Source organism: Medicago sativa, chromosome 5, assembly GCF_051527215.1.
Source record: "Medicago sativa cultivar Bolivia chromosome 5, Bolivia_mono, whole genome shotgun sequence".
Taxonomy (NCBI): Eukaryota; Viridiplantae; Streptophyta; class Magnoliopsida; order Fabales; family Fabaceae; genus Medicago; species Medicago sativa.
In genome coordinates, this window is record NC_140753.1 from 51052501 (window position 1) to 51072294 (window position 19794).

A 19794-nucleotide genomic window follows, 5' to 3' on the forward strand; every position below is an offset into this window, starting at 1 on the left:
GGGAATGAATCATAACAACTTATAATCATAACGCATCTTAAATAATTCTTATACATCATCACCACTAATCTCAGTCACCTAAACAGACCTCTGGAACTTCTGAAAGTATCCTAAACAACCATTTTTCTTACTTATAAGGTCAACTCATGACTACACGTGCGAAAGGATCGCATCGGGACAATTTTGGGCAACTAACAGCCTAACTCGCAGTGGCGAGTAATTTGCTCGCAATGGCGAGCTCGAAGGTCTTACTCGCAGTTGCGAGTAACGTTGCTCGCAGTTGCGAGCGATGAATGTCAGTACGGCCAGAAATCTAAAAATCACAACTTTTCACCTATCTTCATGATTCTTTCATCCATATGGCATCTAATTAACACCCTAGACAATATCTAAGGTCTGTAAACTAATTTTGCATCAATCTAACATTTTTTTCATGGTTTAATCATCAAATCGGTCATTTAACCCTAATCTCAATTCTCACCAAAACTCAACCTAATCATGTTAAATTCAATTCTCAGAACCATACCCTTAATTATATTGAAAGCTAGTCTCACCCTTACCTTAATTCAGATGAACAAAGCTTGCGAAAAACAAAGTGATGAAAACACCCAAAAATACTGCTTCAGTGCGCGATAGTTTTCTCTCAACTCAGACCTTGTTTCGACGATCCGAACGGTGAAAAGGTAGACCCAGGTGTTGTGAATGCTGTGTCCAAAAATCGTCACGATCCAACGGTTAACGAGTGAGATATCATTGTTTTACTGAGGTAGGTTTCAGAAAAACGGAAATTGCTTTCTCTCTTCTTTTTGGTGGCTACTCTTCTCACAAAACTGTTTCTACGTAATAGCTATTCCAACCTAGTCTCTCATATTTACAACCCTCCAACTATTCTATTTACTCTTTCTAATAATTATAATTACCTACTAAATATAGTCTAATAAATAATAAACCAAATAACATATATATATATATTTTCACACAAAATAACAAGTATATTATACACCGAATAACATATATTCACATAAATACATCACATAAATATAAATATATTTCCAGACTCACATTACATAATTATTCAGAACACATAAATCATATAAATATATTCTAAATTCACATCACATATATAATCACATAAAATCACACCACATCATATAAATCATATAAAATCATATAAATATACACATCACATCACATAGTTCATATAAACATATAAGTCATATCAATATTCACATCTCATCACATAATTCATATAAATATATATAAATATATTTCTAGGCTCAATAAATAAACCAAATAAATCAAGTAACAAAGAATAAATCAAATAATTAAAAAAGTGGGCGTTACACACATTACCAGATTTTACTCAACCATTCATTCTTGAAACAGATGCATCAGGAATTGGGGTGGCAGCAGTATTGGGGCAGAATGGACATCCTATAGCTTACTTTTCAAAGAAATTGGCACCTAGAATGCAGAAAGAGTCAGCATACACTCGTGAATTACTAGCTATTACTGAGGCATTAGCAAAATTCAGACACTATTTACTGGGTAACAAGTTTATTATTAGAACTGATCAAAGAAGTTTGAAAAGCTTGATGGATCAATCTCTGCAAACTCCAGAACAACAGGCTTGGTTGCATAAATTTTTGGGGTTTGATTTCAAAATAGAGTATAAGCCAGGCAAAGATAATCAGGCAGCTGATGCGTTGTCAAGGATGTTCATGTTGGCTTGGTCTGAGCCTCATTCATTATTTTTGCAGGAATTGAAAAGTAAGCTAGCTCAAAATTCACATCTGCAAAAACTAATGGAAGCCAACCAACAAAGTGGTGAAAATAATCAATACACAGTGAGGGAAGGATTACTGTATTGGCAAGGCAGATTGGTTATCCCAGCTGAAGAAGAACTGGTGCAAAGAATTTTACAAGAGTATCATAGTTCACCAATTGGAGGACATGCTGGTATCACAAGAACTATGGCTAGGTTGAAGACTCAGTTTTATTGGCCTAAAATGTTAGAACATGTTAAAGATTTTGTGCAAAAATGTTTGATATGTCAACAAGCTAAAGCCAGTCATACTCTACCCTCTGGATTGTTACAGCCATTACCCATTCCTCAACAAGTATGGGAAGACATATCCATGGATTTCATAACAGGATTGCCCAGTCATGGAGGGTTAACAGTAATTATGGTGGTGGTAGACAGACTCACTAAATATGCACATTTCATTCCTTTGAAAGCTGACTATAGCAGTAAGAGTGTGGCTGGAGTGTTTATGAATCAAATTGTCAAGCTTCATGGCATTCCTAAGTCAATTGTGTCTGATAGAGATAAAGTATTTACAAGCTCTTTTTGGCAGAACTTGTTCAAGTTACAAGGCACCACATTAGCTATGTCTTCAGCTTACCATCCACAGTCAGATGGTCAATCTGAGATTGTGAATAAATGCCTGGAAATGTATCTTAGGTGTTTTACTTATGAAAATCCTAAGAGCTGGGTTAAAGCACTGCCTTGGGCTGAGTTTTGGTACAACAGTGCTTTTCACACTAGTATTGGAATGACACCTTTTAAGGCACTTTATGGCAGAGATCCTCCTACTCTAATCAGAAACTCAAGCACCAGTCACGATACATCTGAAATTGAGGAACAATTAGCCAATAGAGACCAGTTGTTGGCTAAATTGAAAAGCAATTTGCAGAGAGCACAACAGATAATGAAGTCTCAGGCTGATAAAAAGAGGCAGGATGTCACAATGTAGGTTGGTGATGAGGTCTTAGTCAAGTTGCAACCATACAGGCAGCACTCTGCAGCTTTAAGAAGGAATCAGAAACTTGCCATGAAGTATTTTGGGCCATTCAAAATCATAGCTAAAGTGGGCACAGTAGCTTATAAGTTGCAGTTGCCTTCCACTGCAAGAATCCATCCAGTGTTTCATGTATCCCAACTCAAAGTGTTCAAGGGCAACACTCAAGAGCCATACCTGCCTTTACCTTTGACTGTGACAGAAATGGGGCCAGTAATGCAGCCTGTACAGGTTCTTGCTACCAGAACATTACTTAGAGGGAATCATCAAGCTCCACAGATACTAGTACAGTGGGAGAATGGTGGGCAAGAAGAAGCTACTTGGGAGGATGTACAGGATATGAAGGTCAGCTATCCTAACTTCAATCTTGAGGACAAGATTGATTTTAAAGGGGAAGGTAATGTAATGAATAAGCAATCACGTGAGAAGGGTGTGCTTGAGGAGAAAGAGGTTAAGGACCCAAAGGAAATCCCTGATTCTGTGGAGCAAGGACGCGGAAAGAGAGAGAAACGAGCCAGCTGGAAGCTAAGAGAATAAATAGGCTGTAGTGAGAATGTATTAGGCATGATTGATGTGATATGTCCTTTTTTCTCTTTCTGATTATTCCCTTCTTTTCTGAACTTCTTTTCTGCAGAATTTTATGTACTAACTCTTAAATTCTCACTAAAATTAAGAGAACTTCCATTATTATCCAATTATTACCCTGTTCCATTAATTACTGTTTCATTCATCATTACACACATTACATACTACTTCAAATTTCCCTTTTTCACATATAAATGCATAATTATAAGGTGGGTAGATAGTATGTGAGCTCAAAACTATTATTATTATAACATGTAATTTAAAATTCTGATATTGAAATGAATTTGGCATGATAAAAATGATTCCCTCATCTCTATATATAATGTGATTCCCTCACTTAACTTGAATCTAATCCCATAATCATTTTGTTTAGAAACTTCAACTGCTTCGTCAATTTCAGCTGAAACATCACTCCAGCAGGAAGGATGATACACATCAATCTCGTTCTCATAATTTGTTTATGTGTTCTCAGTGTCTATTCAATAGGCATCACCATTTATTTGTTTTTCGTTAAATATCATCAGAAGAAATTACAACAGCCTCAAAGCAGCAGAACACCAGCTCCTTGGCCAACAATAAATATTCAATAGGTATGGGAATTTATTTATAATTGTTAATAAATTAGTTTTTTTTTAACAATTAATAAACTGTTATCTTAAAAAGCTTGATTCATCAAATCAAAATAGAGTCAAATTAACTCTGTCAAATTAATTTATATTTCTTGACTTTGTTCATAGTCCATATAAATCTAATTGTTGTCACATATAGTGCTTTTGATAACGTTCAGGATAGACGTTGCCGTTTCGGAAAGCTTTCGCCAAAAAATTATATTTAAGATCTCTGTATTTTTAAAATATTTTAGCTTTCGCATAAACCCTGCCCTACACTTATAGTTAATTGGATATAATTATTGTTTTTTCTGGTGTGCAATAATTAATCTATTATGTGAATAATAATGAAATTGAAAGAATAGAAAATACTATTAAAAAACATAAGTTCGAAATACTATTAATTGTTTTAATATTGTTAAAAAAAGTTTTTTTTTGAGGAAAAGGTAAAACTAGTTGAAATCGGATGGAATGCAAGTAATTAAAAAGTGGATAGATCAAGTTAAATAAAAGTTGGTAGGTGAATGAAGTTAAAAGAGATGAGCAAATTTCACATATCAAGATCACTTTCAAAATATGGATTCTTGTAATAATTTAGTTATTCTCAGTTCTCACCACTTACTTATTTTGGCAATCACTACTACTTCAAATTTCCCATTTACATATAAATGCTTAATTATAAGGAGGGTAAATAAAATTAAAATAAAAATACAATTGATTACTCTCACACACTTGTTTTCAATGTTTCAGCGCCGTCACACTATGCTGTTCATCTTCCTCATCCAATTGATTCTCTTGGAAGTCCACTTCCTCAATAGAGAGTTGAATGCTACTCTTATACTCATGTAATTTCTGTTTCAATGAAAATATTATATTTATAATTGAGTTATCTAATTTCCAAAACACTTCATACAAGAGAAATGATTTCTTTAGTAGCACGTCACTTCAGTTTGCTTTTTATATATCTTAATGTTATTTTGGCTTGGTTGATAAAGGGTACAACCAGATAAAGGATTTGTGTATAGAAGAAGAACATTCATAAAGTTCTCCGGTTCACATGATCCATAGAAGCCTTAGATTTTTCTCTTATACTCTACATGATCTATACTTCTGATTGAATGTGTGTTCGATGTCTGATTTTGATTTTTTTTATTTGAAGGTATGTACCATTTTTTATACCAATATGTCCAATCTAATTAACTTTTTCAAATTGTGATACCAGATCTGATTTTTACAATGTAAAAAAAAAAAAGTTAAATGCTATCCGCGGTATTGTACAAAATTGAATATGAGACTTTGAAAGATTTCAAATTTCAAACCAACCAAAGCGAGTTTCACGTAAGCATTTTTTTTAATGAAGTTTGATGAAAAAATGCAACAATACAAATATTTTATGACTTAAAAGATCAATTTGTCGAAAAAGTTAAATGACTAACTTGTTACAAACATCTAACTTAAAGAACTGCATGAGATATTTTGTTTAAAAAATTTGATGTCATGGCTAGATTCTCTAAAATGTTTAGATATCACAATAAAAGTTTTTTTTAGGGAAAAATAAAAGTATATTTGATTGGTCTATTAGTTGGTAAGTTTAATAAACATATGTTAGGTTGTTTATTTGAAGACATTAATATGAAACATGTTTTTTTTCGTAAAAAAAAAAGTATGAAACATGGTTTGTTTTAGGTAACCTATTGAACATAACTTCTTTTAAAATGAATAAGTGAGGAATACTGTGTTCAAATAACAATCTTTATATATTATGATGTTTTTACCAACTGAACTATATTCACAGAGACATATGAACCGTATCGTTTTTTTCTAACAAAATGAACCATGTCTTTAAGTATACCTAATATGATTAAAATGTTATATCAAACTTTTTAAAATGATTAAAACATATTAAAAAATAAGTCTATGGAATGTATCAGGTCAGGTTTAAACCTTGATATTTCTTGTTACACTAGACTAGACCATATATAGGAGTAAACAATTAATTTTGTAGCTGACAATTGAAAAATTATTTAGGTCGCTGGACAATTAATAGAACAATTTTTCAAGCACTTATAAACTAATTTTATTTTACAAGATGAAACAAACTCAACATTTCGTCCACAGAGATATGATAGGACATAAAGGTGAAAGACTTGTTTTAGTAAGAACAAAAGCTCTATCATCATCCCTCATACATATAAATTCTTGTACGGTTCCAATCCTGCAAAAAAGAAGCATTGCATTTAATTCTATCTTGTTGCAGTAGCTGTCAACACACGTCTGTTGTTGCATCTGAGGAGGAACTCGATGGCAAAGTACTCTCTGTGTGCGAAGTTAGAGAAACTTATAAGATGATGGATCTAACAACAATATTTACACACATGGCTGTCAATTCATTTTCATCCTTCCAAAGTTTAAGATTTCGATGCTTCCTAAGACTTCAAAAAATGGTTGTCATACGCTGAGCATGTTCCTGTGATAAATTTTGCATTACAGAAAAAATAGCATCTATAGCCAAATTTGTGGTAAGAACAGCATGATTTACCTCATTTCATAGCCCAACCATTTTCCATACTTGCACCGCAAAATCAAAGACAATGTGGAAAAGATCTTCATGATTTGAATTACAACATACGCAATTCGATGGGCACCGTAACCCTTTGCCCTGAAGACGAACCCGAGTCAACAAATAACCCCTACACATCTGCCAAACAAGATTATTCACCTTTGGAGGAACTTTCAACCGCCAAATACCCAACAAGAACCTTGGGCGCTGCAAATGAGAAGTGTCAACTAACTCGTCAACACACAGCCTGTACGCATTTTTGACAGAATACAAACCATTTTTCTTTGCATTTCAAATCATTTGGAACCTGAGTAATCAATGCGATTTTAAGAATAACAACCGCTATGTCCTCAATAAAAATTTGCCTCGCCAATTCAATACTCCAACACTTGGAATTATTGTCACTCAAACTATCCTAGTAAAATCACGGACAAAGTGCACACCTATTATATTACCACCAATGTGAACAATAAACCATGCACATAGAACATTGCGCTTGACATAGCTAGGGCTATGGCCTAAATTGGCTCTAAGGTAGCTTTTATTTGGAAAACACGTGGCTTTAAAAATGTGGGAGACAAGAGATTGCGGCTCCATTTGAAATTTCCATCCTTGCTTGTCGAGCACGGCCAAGTTAAACACTGATAGATCCTTGAAACCCATACCACCATAATTTTATTCATCGACAACTTTTCTTAGGACATCCAATTGATGCCTCGGCTATTAGTACCATCATGACCCCCACCAAAAAGAGTTCATCATTCTCTCTATAGTAGTGATGAGAGATCAGAATTTCCCAAAAATTCTTCAAGGTTTGATAGCATTCTGTCTTTGGTCTTGGATTCATTATTTTTTCTCGATAGCCTTAGTTGTTGCTCATGACACTAATAGCAACTTAATTAATTTTTTTCCTTTGAATTTATTTTGTAGGTAAGTATCACCTTGTTGACCAAGGATACTTGAATACAGAAGAATTGGTTGCTCCTTTTCAAGGGGTTCAGTACCAGCCTTATGAGTATAGAGGTGCTAATCAATTACCTAGAAATGCAAACACAGGCATTGCTTTTTGAGGAATACTATATTGAGGTCATTTAATGTATTCTTTTCAGATTCACAAGGATATAGTCATAGCTGCTTGTGTTATACTCCCTCCGTCCCTTAATGTAACCCCCCTTTGCATTTTTCACATTTCTTAAGAAAAGTTGTTAGTGTAATTAATGTGTCTGTTTTGTGTATTAATATTACCAAATTGTCCTTTGTTTGTATGTGTATTAAATTTGACTATTCATATTTCAAGACAAGTTAGTAGTATTAATTAGGGGTATGTTTAGGAAAAAAGTAATAAATGCATCTAGTAATTTGAAAAGGGGGTTACATTTAAGGACAAAAATAAAATCAAATGGGTGGTTACATTAAGGGACGGAGGAGTACATAATTTCATCCTCCATGAAGAAATATATGACTGGTTATTCATTAGTTTAGGGGACACATATGGATGAAGAAAGAAATGTGTCCCCGAATTTAATCATTTGCATGTTACGTACTCATAACCACTGTTTGATTTGATGTTTAGCTGAATGCTCAATTTTATTGTGAATAACATGAAACTTTCTATAGGCTCTGCATATATTTATCAACAGCAATTTTATTGAAATGGAATTTTGAATATATGTGTGTGTGTGAATGTATGTTGACAACCTAATCACATTGTTAGTTTGCTGAACAAGGGGCAAATATGAAAAGTCAAATATAATACACATATAAATAAAGTTTATAGAGATAAAGTTTTTGGAACAATGACGTGATATTGAACTCTCTATAGACATAGCTAGCGCGTGAGTGGACTTTTCTTTAGAATTAAAAATAAAAATGCCAAAGATGACACTTTTTGAGACAAATATTTTTGCAAATGTGACGGAAAAGAGCAAATAATATTAAGGAAAACTATTATTTTGATTGCATTTTAAAATTTAATGTGTCATAAAATTGTGAACACATGTATGTAAATTATCCTACTTTTAAGAATCATAATTATGCATAGAAAATATGACATTGTGAAGAATGAAGACTTGTAGTTATTATATATAATATGAGATGAGATGATATTAGAAGGTAACAATGAATTCACATCCAAAAAAAAGTGAGTTCATTTCATTTCAATGAAAAGAAGATACCTTTTGCCCCAATCCATCTGCTTATGTCTAGCAGTACAAAAATTATTGCACTACAATTGATACAATTTTTTTTTCTTCTTTGAAACGGCAAATTTTATTCACGTCAAGGTAGTGTAAGACACACCAACCCTCGCAGAAAGGGAGAAAACAAACACAGGCGCCTAACACGGAACACCTCAAGAAAACACACCCAAAATCACTGTCACAAGGCCGACAGCTGACCAAAAACAGCAACAAAAAACTCCCTACAGTTAACCAAGAGACTGAAAAATGAGGCAAAAATATAAAACACAGCAGCTGATGGCTGCTACAACACGCATACAATAGCTCACAGACAGCCAAACCAAGAAAGAACAGCCAGAAGCCAAAAAAAAAAAAAAAAACTCTAACCTGTACCATTCCAGCCCCCCTAACACAGCAAATCAGTCAACACCAAACCACCTCCCAGCACCAATAGAGCACACCAGATTTACCACAGGCGCAACAGATCAAAACCAGCAGGCACGGAAGAAAACAAAACACCAAAAACTATCTGCTCAAACCAAACAGAAAAGACAGAATCCACACCTACTCCACAACCAAATTGATACAATTGATTAAAGGTAAAACCAAAATTTGCAAATACTATTGCTTGTCCATATACAAGTTGAATATTTCTCTTCACATAAGCAAATAAATTCTGGAATCATCAACAGCATGAAGAGTATGATCTCATTTCATTAAATGTAAAGCACTTGATCTTCTTATGGTGAGTTATGTGAAACTTTGGTTCTTTTGGTATAGTTGGATTCTTCATTGACCTTCAAACCAAAATATAAATAATGAGACAAAAAGAGACAAAAAATAATGGATCCGAATTCACAACAGTGCAAAATGCACGTAAATACACACTTTAATTGATCTCGGTCATTGATTTGAAATCAATTGGTTCACATTACACCTTTCGTCAAATCAACTTTAAATAATCTTTGCCATTGATTTTGAGATCGAATGACCAAGATGGATAACTGTGTCATGCAGACATGCAGTAACTGCGCGATATCCGAATCACAAAATGATATGCCAAGAAACTGTTAAAAACATACTATAATTTGTAATATTTTCTAAGAGTGTTCATTATGAGATTGATCAATCATTACCTCGTTGGAATGAATGGTCTGTCAAAATAAGGCATTGGCTGCGCTTTAGGAATGAGTTCCTTCCTCAATTTCCTAATCTCTTCCTCTTCAGCCAACTGTAAGGGAATATATACCGACTTCAACATTTTAGATAAAGGAAAACATGGCAACTCAAAATTAGGACACACTGATTTGAGATGTGAAAGTTGGAAAACATGGTAACTCAAAATCAGAACTTGTTGATTTGAGATGTGAAAGTTGGTAAACATGGTACCTTTTGTTGTATTTCCAATTCCCTTTTCTGTTGTTCTATCAAACTCAATTTTTCAGCCACCTAAACAGTTAAGCATTCATCAATTTTACATTTCATGATGTGTAAAACTAAAGGGGAAAGAAAGAGTAGATGAAATATGCACCTGATGATCAAATTCCGCGCGATCAATTGCCCTCAAATCACTATGAAGCTTCACATCAATAGGTTTTGTGCTTTCTTTCACAGGAGGTTTTAGCAAGCACTGTAACAGAAGAATGCTTAGACAAATGGACAAGCAGTAGAGACTTCCAACAGAATTATGATAAATTTGACAAAGAAAAACTTTGATTACAAACACAGAAAGTACACGAGGTATTGTGAGCAAAAAGGATTCCTAATTCCACTGAAACTGAATTTAGTACATATCAGCTGACATATGGTCAAGACTCAAGAGGATGTTTATTGGTGATTAACGCAGCAACATCATTAAGGGTAGCTAAATATGAGATGACATAGAATGCTTGCCACAACGTACCGTTCTAATTGAGAATTGCTATCTCCTTGCCATGTTATGCTAGGATATTAGATATAAGGCTGCTTTATAATATAAATCAGTTCAAAGTTTCGAAGCAAGATCATATAACCAACTACTCACAGATTTAATTCATATACACCGTCAATGTAAAGAATTTTTAAACTGTCAATTAATCATAACCATCAAATAAACAGAAAGTTTTGACTTTATAATAACTACTTCTAGAGTCATATACACATGATCAGTTGAGAACTAATAGTGTAATTATTTTTACCCCGACAGTGCGTGAAAATTTAAATTGAACCACCGGACATAAGCTATAATCGTAATTGCATTACATGATGGGACAATCAGAGGCTAATGGACAAGCATTAGTAGGCATAAACGAGCCTATGCTTGATTAAAAAATTACATTTATACTTGGCAAGAGCAAAAATAGACCAAATTTGACTGTGAGTTGTTACTAAGCATATACACTTCAAACTAAGGATTGACATGAGAAATCGACCTTACCTCAGGTTCATCAATAGTCCATGGAAGACCTTGTGCAATAGGTATTCTCATCTTTTCTTCTTCTGTCAAAATCTCTTTTACCTTCTTCATCAACTGTTCTTCTTTCATCTTTCCCCTTTGCTACAATAGCATTATAGCCAATGCATCACCAATATAGCCACTAAAAAATTTGAAGAAACTTTTAATGAAATAACCAATTATTTGTATCATCAATTACCTCAGTCCTTAGCTTGAAAGGTTTCTGACTAGTGACTTAGCTTCTGCTTCTTCTTCCACCTCCTTCCTCCAATAGTACTAGATGATTCCAAGCTCTAAAAAACACAGAAATTCAAAAACAACCTTATTAATAGTGAATCACTAACCAATCTTCATTAGTATTATAGTAACCGCATGTCACAAACACTAACACTAACACGTCGATACCGATAACATTTTGCAAAAATGACATAACCCAATGTTAATTACATCACATGTGTCGTGTCGGACACCGGACATGCCTTAATCACAAATGTCGGTCGGTACTATAGAGCTGGAAATACAATAACAATAACAATAACATCATCTAAAAATCTTACATTTCTTCTGCTTCTTCTACCACCAGAAAAGTTCCTGCTACACACACTGCACACAAAAAAAAAAAGCACACACAACAATTGACACAAGTCAACAATCTCAAGCAAAATGAATCAAATCAAATTCAAATAAAATGAAACAAACTTTAGAGTTATCAAAGTAAAAGAAGTAAAACACAAAAACCTTCTTCCACTTCCACAATCCCAAGAAGATGTAACTATAACCCTTTGATCCAATCCAGAAACATCTTCAGATAGTTCATCTTCATCCTTAACAGGTTGTTTCATCACCTTATTCTTCTTCTCATTCTCTTCCTCGTCCTCATTCTTCTCTTTCTCCCTTTTTATACTAAGTAACCTCTCAAAATCCTTCACCAAATGCATCACTTTCCCATTTTCAGGTACACCATTCCTTGTTTCTTCCATTGCTTCGCAAACACACTTACTTCCATCACTATTCTCTCCACATTTACACAAAACCGTTTTCTTAGGACTTTGATCATTCTTCTTCTTCTTTGCAACCACAAACTTTCTCTGACGAATTCTCTTCTGCGGCGAAACAACAGAAACATTAACACAATTATTCTCAGCTTTATTCGATGATTTCTGAAGTGGGTTTCGATTAGAAAACTCATTAGGGTTCAAATTCTCAATTTCCAAGGGTTTCTTCTTCTCTGGTGTCATTTTTGTAACTTTTTCCACCGTAGGTGTATCGCCGGAAAAGTTACACCGATTTGAAGAGGATTCAAAAGGGTATTCGAAAATATGAGAAAGATTGAATTTTGAGTGAGTGTGAGTGAATTTGGAGTGGAAATTGCAATGAAGAAAAAAAAAACGCAAATATTAGAACAAGTATTGAAGAGTCAATTCAATCTCAGAGATGATAGATTTGTCGTATTCAATATTCTGTTACAATTCTGTTACAATATTTGTGGTGACCTGCTATAGCAGGCTTCTTATCTAGAGGTAACTGGCATTTGCCAGTTAGTGTTACAGCTGTATATTCCTTGTTACTGCATGCTTAACTGTAACTATTTTTATGTAGAGTTAATACAATCTAATTAATGTAAGCTATCTATAGTGCAGACACATTAGGTTTGGGCTTGAGTGTGAGGAACTTGACGGCTTGGTAAAAATGTCTGCCCACTAGTCGGTTCTAAGAATGTGAACCACTGTTAACTAACATAAGAGTGACCGACGTAAGTGTGGAAGGGAGAAAGTGCCTCATTCATGAAACAATTAAGGGAGGTGAATGTTTTTTCAAAACTAGAGAGGGTGTGATTGCTTTTAAATAAAATCTAAGGGAAAGTAAGTGCAATTTGCTCTTAATATAAATGTGCTTTAAATTAACACAATTCTGATATGCACGGATTGGGTCTGATGCAATACCTGATACTATTTCGTGATTCATTATTCATAAAAATATTAATGTTGTTGTTCATATTGAACTTATAGTCGATGAGAAACAGAAACAACAAAACACATTTAAAATCTAAAAGTATATACAAATTATTACATATTTCATTGCCTATCAATATCTTCAAACCTTTTCTTGAGGCTACTCTTGAAATTGCAACATATAATTGACCATATGAGAATATTTAATTTGTGTTGGAAAATATATTCCGACATGTTTAAGTGATTGTCCTTGATTTTTATTAATGGTCATTGCAATCTTGATTCTCATTGAAAACTCTTTCTTAACATCTCAGTTCCGTCTATCTCTCTTCAACATATCACTTTATCATGATTCAGTTTCTCTCTCTGATTTATTTTTCTTTCCTTTTTTTTTCCTCTTTCTCATCTTTCTTTCTCCATTCCATTTCTTGATCATTTGTTTTTCTCCCACTCTTCATCCATTATTTTCCATTTCTACACATCTCCAAATATTTGTTCTTAGAGAGTTAGGATTTGAGGATAATTTTTATATTTTATTGTTTTGTTTCTCATGCATCTTTCTCTTTAAATTTCAGTTTCTACTTGCAAATTAGAGGCACATTATGATCTATAAAATATTTTGTTAGTGGGATAATTGGATATATGCATGAATGAGATAATTGAGCTCAATGTGCATTAATATCATATGCCCTTGGTAAAATTAAGTCATTCTTGGTAAAAATAATAATAATATCTACTAAAAATTTTGTGCATTGAAATTGGATGACTAAATGAATTGAATGTTAAATTGATTGGAAGTGGAATATATATTGAAAAGAAATTAATCGCTTCCTGCACGAGTTTTGTAGAGCTTCATATATAACTATGAAATTGACTATATTATTAATTTTATAGTTATATTCAGTATTATGTTATCAAACTACCTCAAAAAGCAACAAAAACAAAAGATAGACTGCAATAAAAAAGATAAATCAAAAGAAAAAATATATACAAAAGTCTGCACCGAAAAATTGGTCATATCCGCAAAGACTGTTAAATCTATAAAAATGAAAAGGGAAAGAAACTACTATGTGGTAATCGAAAGAAAATAATAATAATGAAAAGGAACTGCTATATGGTAACAGAAAGAAAAATATTAATAAAAATGAACTGTTATGTGGTAACTGAAATAAAAAATAATAATGAAAAAGAACTGCTATACAAAAAAGGAATTATAATTGCGTTATTGACTTAAAAATAAATGAACTTTTCATGTGCTACATGATTCAATTCCAAAAATAATCCCACAAGGGGAGGTTGTGGGATATAATAAGTCAAAAAAAAAAAATATCTCACAAGGGGGTTGTAGGATGACATGGAATATCAAAAAAGTATGGCATATTTGAATTTTTTTTTTTAAAAAGTAGGGTAGAAAAATAATTTTGGATTATTTTAAGGGAACTTCTACGGTACACCTCATAAATTGAGGTGTACCGGTACTTCTGCTTCAAAAATTTATAATTTAACAATCATTTTATGAAATAAAGAGTTATTTAACAATATTTATATTTTATAAAACATCGTTTTATAAGAAAAGACATTATTTTATTGTTTATAAGAATCATATTAAATTTTTAACATTTTCTTATAAATAATAATCAATATTCTTTGTTATATGTAACAAAAATTAAAAAAAAAAGTAAATTTTATTCCGTCGACACTTTTGGTAAATAAGATCTAATTATTGTAATTGTTAATGATTGAAAACAATTCTTTTTCTTAAAAAAAAAACAACTTGTTTCGATATTAATTTGATAATTTGGTGTACTGTTTTGTGAGTGTACCATGGAATTTGCCTTATTTTAAAGGTAGAAAAAAATTCTCAAATCTACTTTATTTCTCACATCTTTCTCTCTTTTCAAACTCTCTCTTTCCAACTTCTCTCTTCACAAATTCTCTTACAAACCAAACACATCTTAATGATCCTCAGCACCAATCCTGTTCCTGAAACAATACCTCATGCTTTGCTAATTAAGGTATTAACTACCACTTGAATCCACGTAAAACTCAACTCGTCGGAATCCACGAGTCTAATACCTTAATTATTTACTATTTCATTTTATCTATTTTTCATTTTGTGATAAATATTTAAAGTATTATTAATAAAATGATGATTAATATTATATTGAATTTAAAAACCGATAAGAAATTATAGAAGATCAATTTTTTCTGCAAAAGTGATAAGTAAAAAACCAATAGAATAACTAATTTTTTTGGTCATAACTCATGAAGAGACTTTTTTTTTTTTGTAATGGCCTGAGTTTGAACTCCAGACTTTGCATATTTTATGCATTGTCCCAACCAACTGAGCTACGCTCACGAGGACAATAGGAAGAGACTTTGGTTATACCACATTCGTTCAAAATTTAAAAATAATCTTATCGATAATTATTTCAATTTATAAAATTCTTTATATAATGTAATTTATACCTTTTTGTGAATCTTATCTCTTTTTTGACTTATAATACATGTTTTACCCAATAAATGTAATCTGATTACTGACCATGGAATGTGACTTGATAGAAAATTGTAGTTCTCACAATGTGGAACCGGAAAATGCGTTGGATTCCAATAAAGTTCGGTTCCTCAAAATTCCACATAGCCTTTTTAGGGTGACCCATTGTCTCATACTTTGGTATATTAAGAAATCCGAATCCACCATCCCATTACAAGCCTAGATATGACTTTGCCAGGAGAGGCTAAGAGGCCATGACCATGACCACTCTTTCTTTGGAGTATCATAAGGGCAAATTGGACCCACATACAGATCAACCAATTTACATATTTTTTATTTTCTTTCTTGTAAAAAAAAACTTTTTTATTTTCTGTTTTTTTGATAATCAAAATTCATATAAACAATGATATTTCAACATATTTTTTTTAACGGTGACTCAACATTTTATTTCCTATCTATTTCTTTCCATCATATTATTAATGTATCACATATATCAAATCATCTATATATATATATATAAATCGACTCTTATATTAAGACATTTATAATTCTCAAATACTCATTCAACACCATTGTTTTTAGGAAACTTATTCAACACTTTATTTATATCTCTATCTTTCATTTCCTATCACATCTATTATAACAATTTCTCTGCCTCTCATGATGTTGAGTGTACATAAATATTTTCGGATTTATATATATAATTTTATATTTTTTATCCTTTTATAACTTTTACTTACTAACACGCATTTAAAGGTACGCTTAATAACTAAAGGATATCATATTCAAATATCCAATTTTTATTTTTTACTTTTTTTATTTTAAAGAGTTTGGCGACGAAATTCATTTAAATTAAGCCTCTGTTTGGTGATGCGTTTTGTAAAACATGGTTTGATCGAAAGTGCAACATAAAATCACGTTAACTTAGAAGTTAGTATTTGGAACTTTTTAAAATCTCGACAAAAATACATTGAAAAGCGTGCAAGGTGGTGTTTGTGTGTCCTAAACGGGAAATTAAATACATAGTACTCCCTCCGTTTCACAATACTTGTCCATTTTGAAGAAATTACACATACCAAGGAATCAAATAAATGTTGTCATTTTTTATTAAATTCTTTGTGTTTTTTTATAATACCCTTACTCATTCTATTATTTCTCTCTACAATAAATAAGTAAAGGGTATTATTGATAAACCAATAATTAATGTTGCATTGAAATTTGAAAGTGACAAGTAAAGTGAAACAAAATTATTCTTCAAAATGGACAAGTACTGTGAAACGGAGGGAGTAATAAATAAAGGATTTTGCTAACAAGTGCCCTAAGGACATTGTTTAAGGAATCCACAAAAAGTAATTATGTCTTGAAAATACAAGTCAAAGCACATGTTAAAGTCATAACCATACAATTTCCAATGCAAAAGTTGCTACTTTTAGATGCTTAAACAATATCCTTAAGACACTTGTTAGCATTTTCCATAAATAAAAAGCGATAATTTGTACTACTATACTCAAATTCGAATTCAACATATCAAATGTCTTTTATTAAGTGAATGATTTGCACTTACAAAACATTTTTATTTTATTTTAATAATTTATTAGTACATTCAAGAAAGGCTAGTTGGCTAGTGGAAAAAAAATTAAAGAATGTCCCTATCAAAGACTCTATTATTAATTGATTTCCCTTTCTCTCAGCAACCCCTTATTTCTTGTGTTTCATTTATATTTATATGAGAAATGATATTTTGACAACCACTTTTTGATAATTTTTGAACAACTTTCTCTCTCATACTCTGTTATCCTCTCTCTTCCTTTTTCTCTCTCCATTGTTTTTGACCAATAAGAAGTGAGAAAAACAAGGTTGTCAACAAAGTTGTCATCAAATGGATGTCAAAATATCATTACTCTATTTATATATACAACAAAACTTCACAAACACGGTGACACGGAAACTCAAAAGTCTATATCTTGTTTAACTCGGTTTAGTCTTTTTTGTGGGTCTCTTTACCTTTTTTATTTGTGGTCATTAGCCTCTCCTAGTTCTTCATCTATCTTCAATTAACAATAAATCTCTCCCTCTCCCTCTCACCTCTCAATGAAAAATAGATACAGCAAAACATGACAAGCAAAGGAACAAACTCTGCAGAACAACTACCAAAGACAGAGTGTTGCATGTGTGGGGATCTTGGTTTCTCTGACCAGCTTTTTCTATGCAAAATCTGCCAAATCCGATCTCAACACAGGTATTTAAAAAATATATATATTACATATCCCTTAATCTTTTTTTTAATGAAAAATCATATATAGTTTTGTTACTAAAAATCATATAGAGAAAAAAAAAGTAAATTCTTTATATATAATTTTGTTACTAAATTTAGTTATGAAAGAGTTACATATAGTTTTGAAAGGAAAAAAATACAAACTATACATCAATAAATTTTATATTTTTGTAAGGAAATTGAAGAAAATGTAAATTCTTTATATATACTATTGTATTTAAATTTAGTGAGGAGAGAATTAATTTGTAACATACATCTTTGATATCATTGATAATATAATTTTTTTGTTATCTGGTGTGGTCTTTGGATTATTCAATAATCTCTTTCATGAAAATTTTGTAGGTATTGTAGTAACGTATATCCAACAACAGAATTTTTTGGAACATGTAATTGGTGTTTGAGTCAGAACGAGGATTCACCAAACTCTTCAAATTCTTCATCTTCTTACAAGAAAAATGAAAGCACAGAAGATGAAGGAAAGAACAAACAAATAAAAAATTGTTTTCAGAAGAAAGGAGTAATCAAAGGAAGTGGTGTTTATCGTCTTCAACTTCCAAAACCAATGAAGAAACCAAAATCACCATCAGAAGCAAAATCACCAATAGCATCATCAACATCTCCATCTATTTTAGTTTCAACTCGCAAAAGAATCATCACAAACGGTGCTTTGGAAGAGAAGTTGAGGAGAACAAGATCAGAAAACATTATAAAAAGTAGTAATAATAATATTGGTGTGACCAAACAAGTTTTCAGGAATAAGGTAAGAAGGTATAAGCTTTTAGATGAAGTTTCAAGTTAAAATGAATAAGAGATGAATGATTCAAACAAAAAAAGAAAAGAAAAGGGTCATTGATCCTTTTTATTTCAATATATAGTATTTTGTTTTTGGAAGTTTTGTCCTAATGCAATGTACATAACTAAAGTGTTTAGATTCGTAACACAAGTACTTTGAATTTGTCATTCCCTAATGTCATTTTAACGTGCAACAAGGAAAATTAGAATCGGAATTGTTGATTGAGTACTCAATGAGGTTGTGGTAGGAATGTTCTAGTAGCGTAAATTATTATAAATATTTTGTGTGAAGCTATTAGGACTGAATTGACGGTGAAGAATTTACAACTTAATGAAGTTATGTTTGGATGGAAGAGAAAAAAGGACGGAATGATGTGAAATTATAAAAAAGTTTGTTGTATACTAAATATTCGAATTATAAAAAGTTTATTTGTATACTAAATATTCGAATTATAAAAAGTTTATTTGGGTGGAAGAGAAAAGACAGAATAAAGTGAAATTATATATATAAAAAAAAGTTGTATACATATTCAAATTTTGTGGACGACCTGGAAAAATAAAAAATTGTGGAAGACTATCTATTTTATTAGCTTATCTATTTATTTGCTCTTCTAACGCATAGGAATAGTGTGGTAGGGTAGTATTTCAATATACATTTATCTTGAATTGAGGTCTTTGGTTCTAGTCTCGTTCCAAAGGTCTTAGATTCAAGTTTCACTAGTGTTTCAAGATTCAAATTTCAATATACATTTATTTTTATAAATGGAGAGGATCTTTACCCTGTTTTTAGAGGGAATTAAACATAAATATCTTTGTATGTTAACGTCAATTTTTTCTACCTGATCGTATGATGATCTTCTCCCCTTAAATTGAGATATCTTCTTGTCACTCTAAATTTTTATTATTAAAAACAAAAAGACAATTATCTTATTAAAAAAAAATACAATTATCTTAATATCCTTCAATTATATATATATATATATATATATATATATATATATATATATATATATATATATATATATATATCCATACATGCACTACAAGAATTTTGGTTTTTACTGGCGGAAATAATCCCTCAGTAATGCCAAAAATCCCTCAGTAAAGTGTATTACT

At 31.8% G+C, this 19794-nt stretch overlaps 1 protein-coding gene and 1 pseudogene across 2 annotated transcripts; one reads left to right on the forward strand and one right to left on the reverse strand.

The window, feature by feature from the left end:
- Positions 1-8714: 8714 nt before the first annotated feature.
- Positions 8715-12627, reverse strand: LOC146922789 (microtubule-destabilizing protein 60-like; annotated as a pseudogene). Its single transcript, XR_015012579.1, has 8 exons — positions 11904-12627; positions 11723-11768; positions 11365-11458; positions 11148-11267; positions 10263-10361; positions 10121-10180; positions 9868-9962; positions 8715-9528 (listed from the first exon to the last, which is right to left on the reverse strand). The product of XR_015012579.1 is annotated as a microtubule-destabilizing protein 60-like (transcript).
- A 4923-nt stretch (positions 12628-17550) lies between these two features.
- LOC146922790 (uncharacterized) lies at positions 17551-18912 on the forward strand. Its single transcript, XM_085715576.1, has 2 exons — positions 17551-17850; positions 18229-18912. The coding sequence occupies exons 1-2, from the start codon at positions 17726-17728 to the stop codon at positions 18683-18685; spliced, it is 582 nt and encodes a 193-aa protein (XP_085571702.1). The 5' UTR covers positions 17551-17725; the 3' UTR covers positions 18686-18912.
- Positions 18913-19794: the final 882 nt, after the last annotated feature.

What these genes read in the sequence shown, in the direction of transcription:
- LOC146922790 (XM_085715576.1), top strand. Translation starts at nt 17,726, where the DNA reads ATGACAAGCAAAGGAACAAACTCTGCAGAACAACTACCAAAGACAGAG. An exon ending in CAAATCCGATCTCAACACAG is followed by an intron (nt 17,851 to 18,228) that starts GTATTTAAAAAA and finishes AAAATTTTGTAG; the next exon opens with GTATTGTAGTAACGTATATC.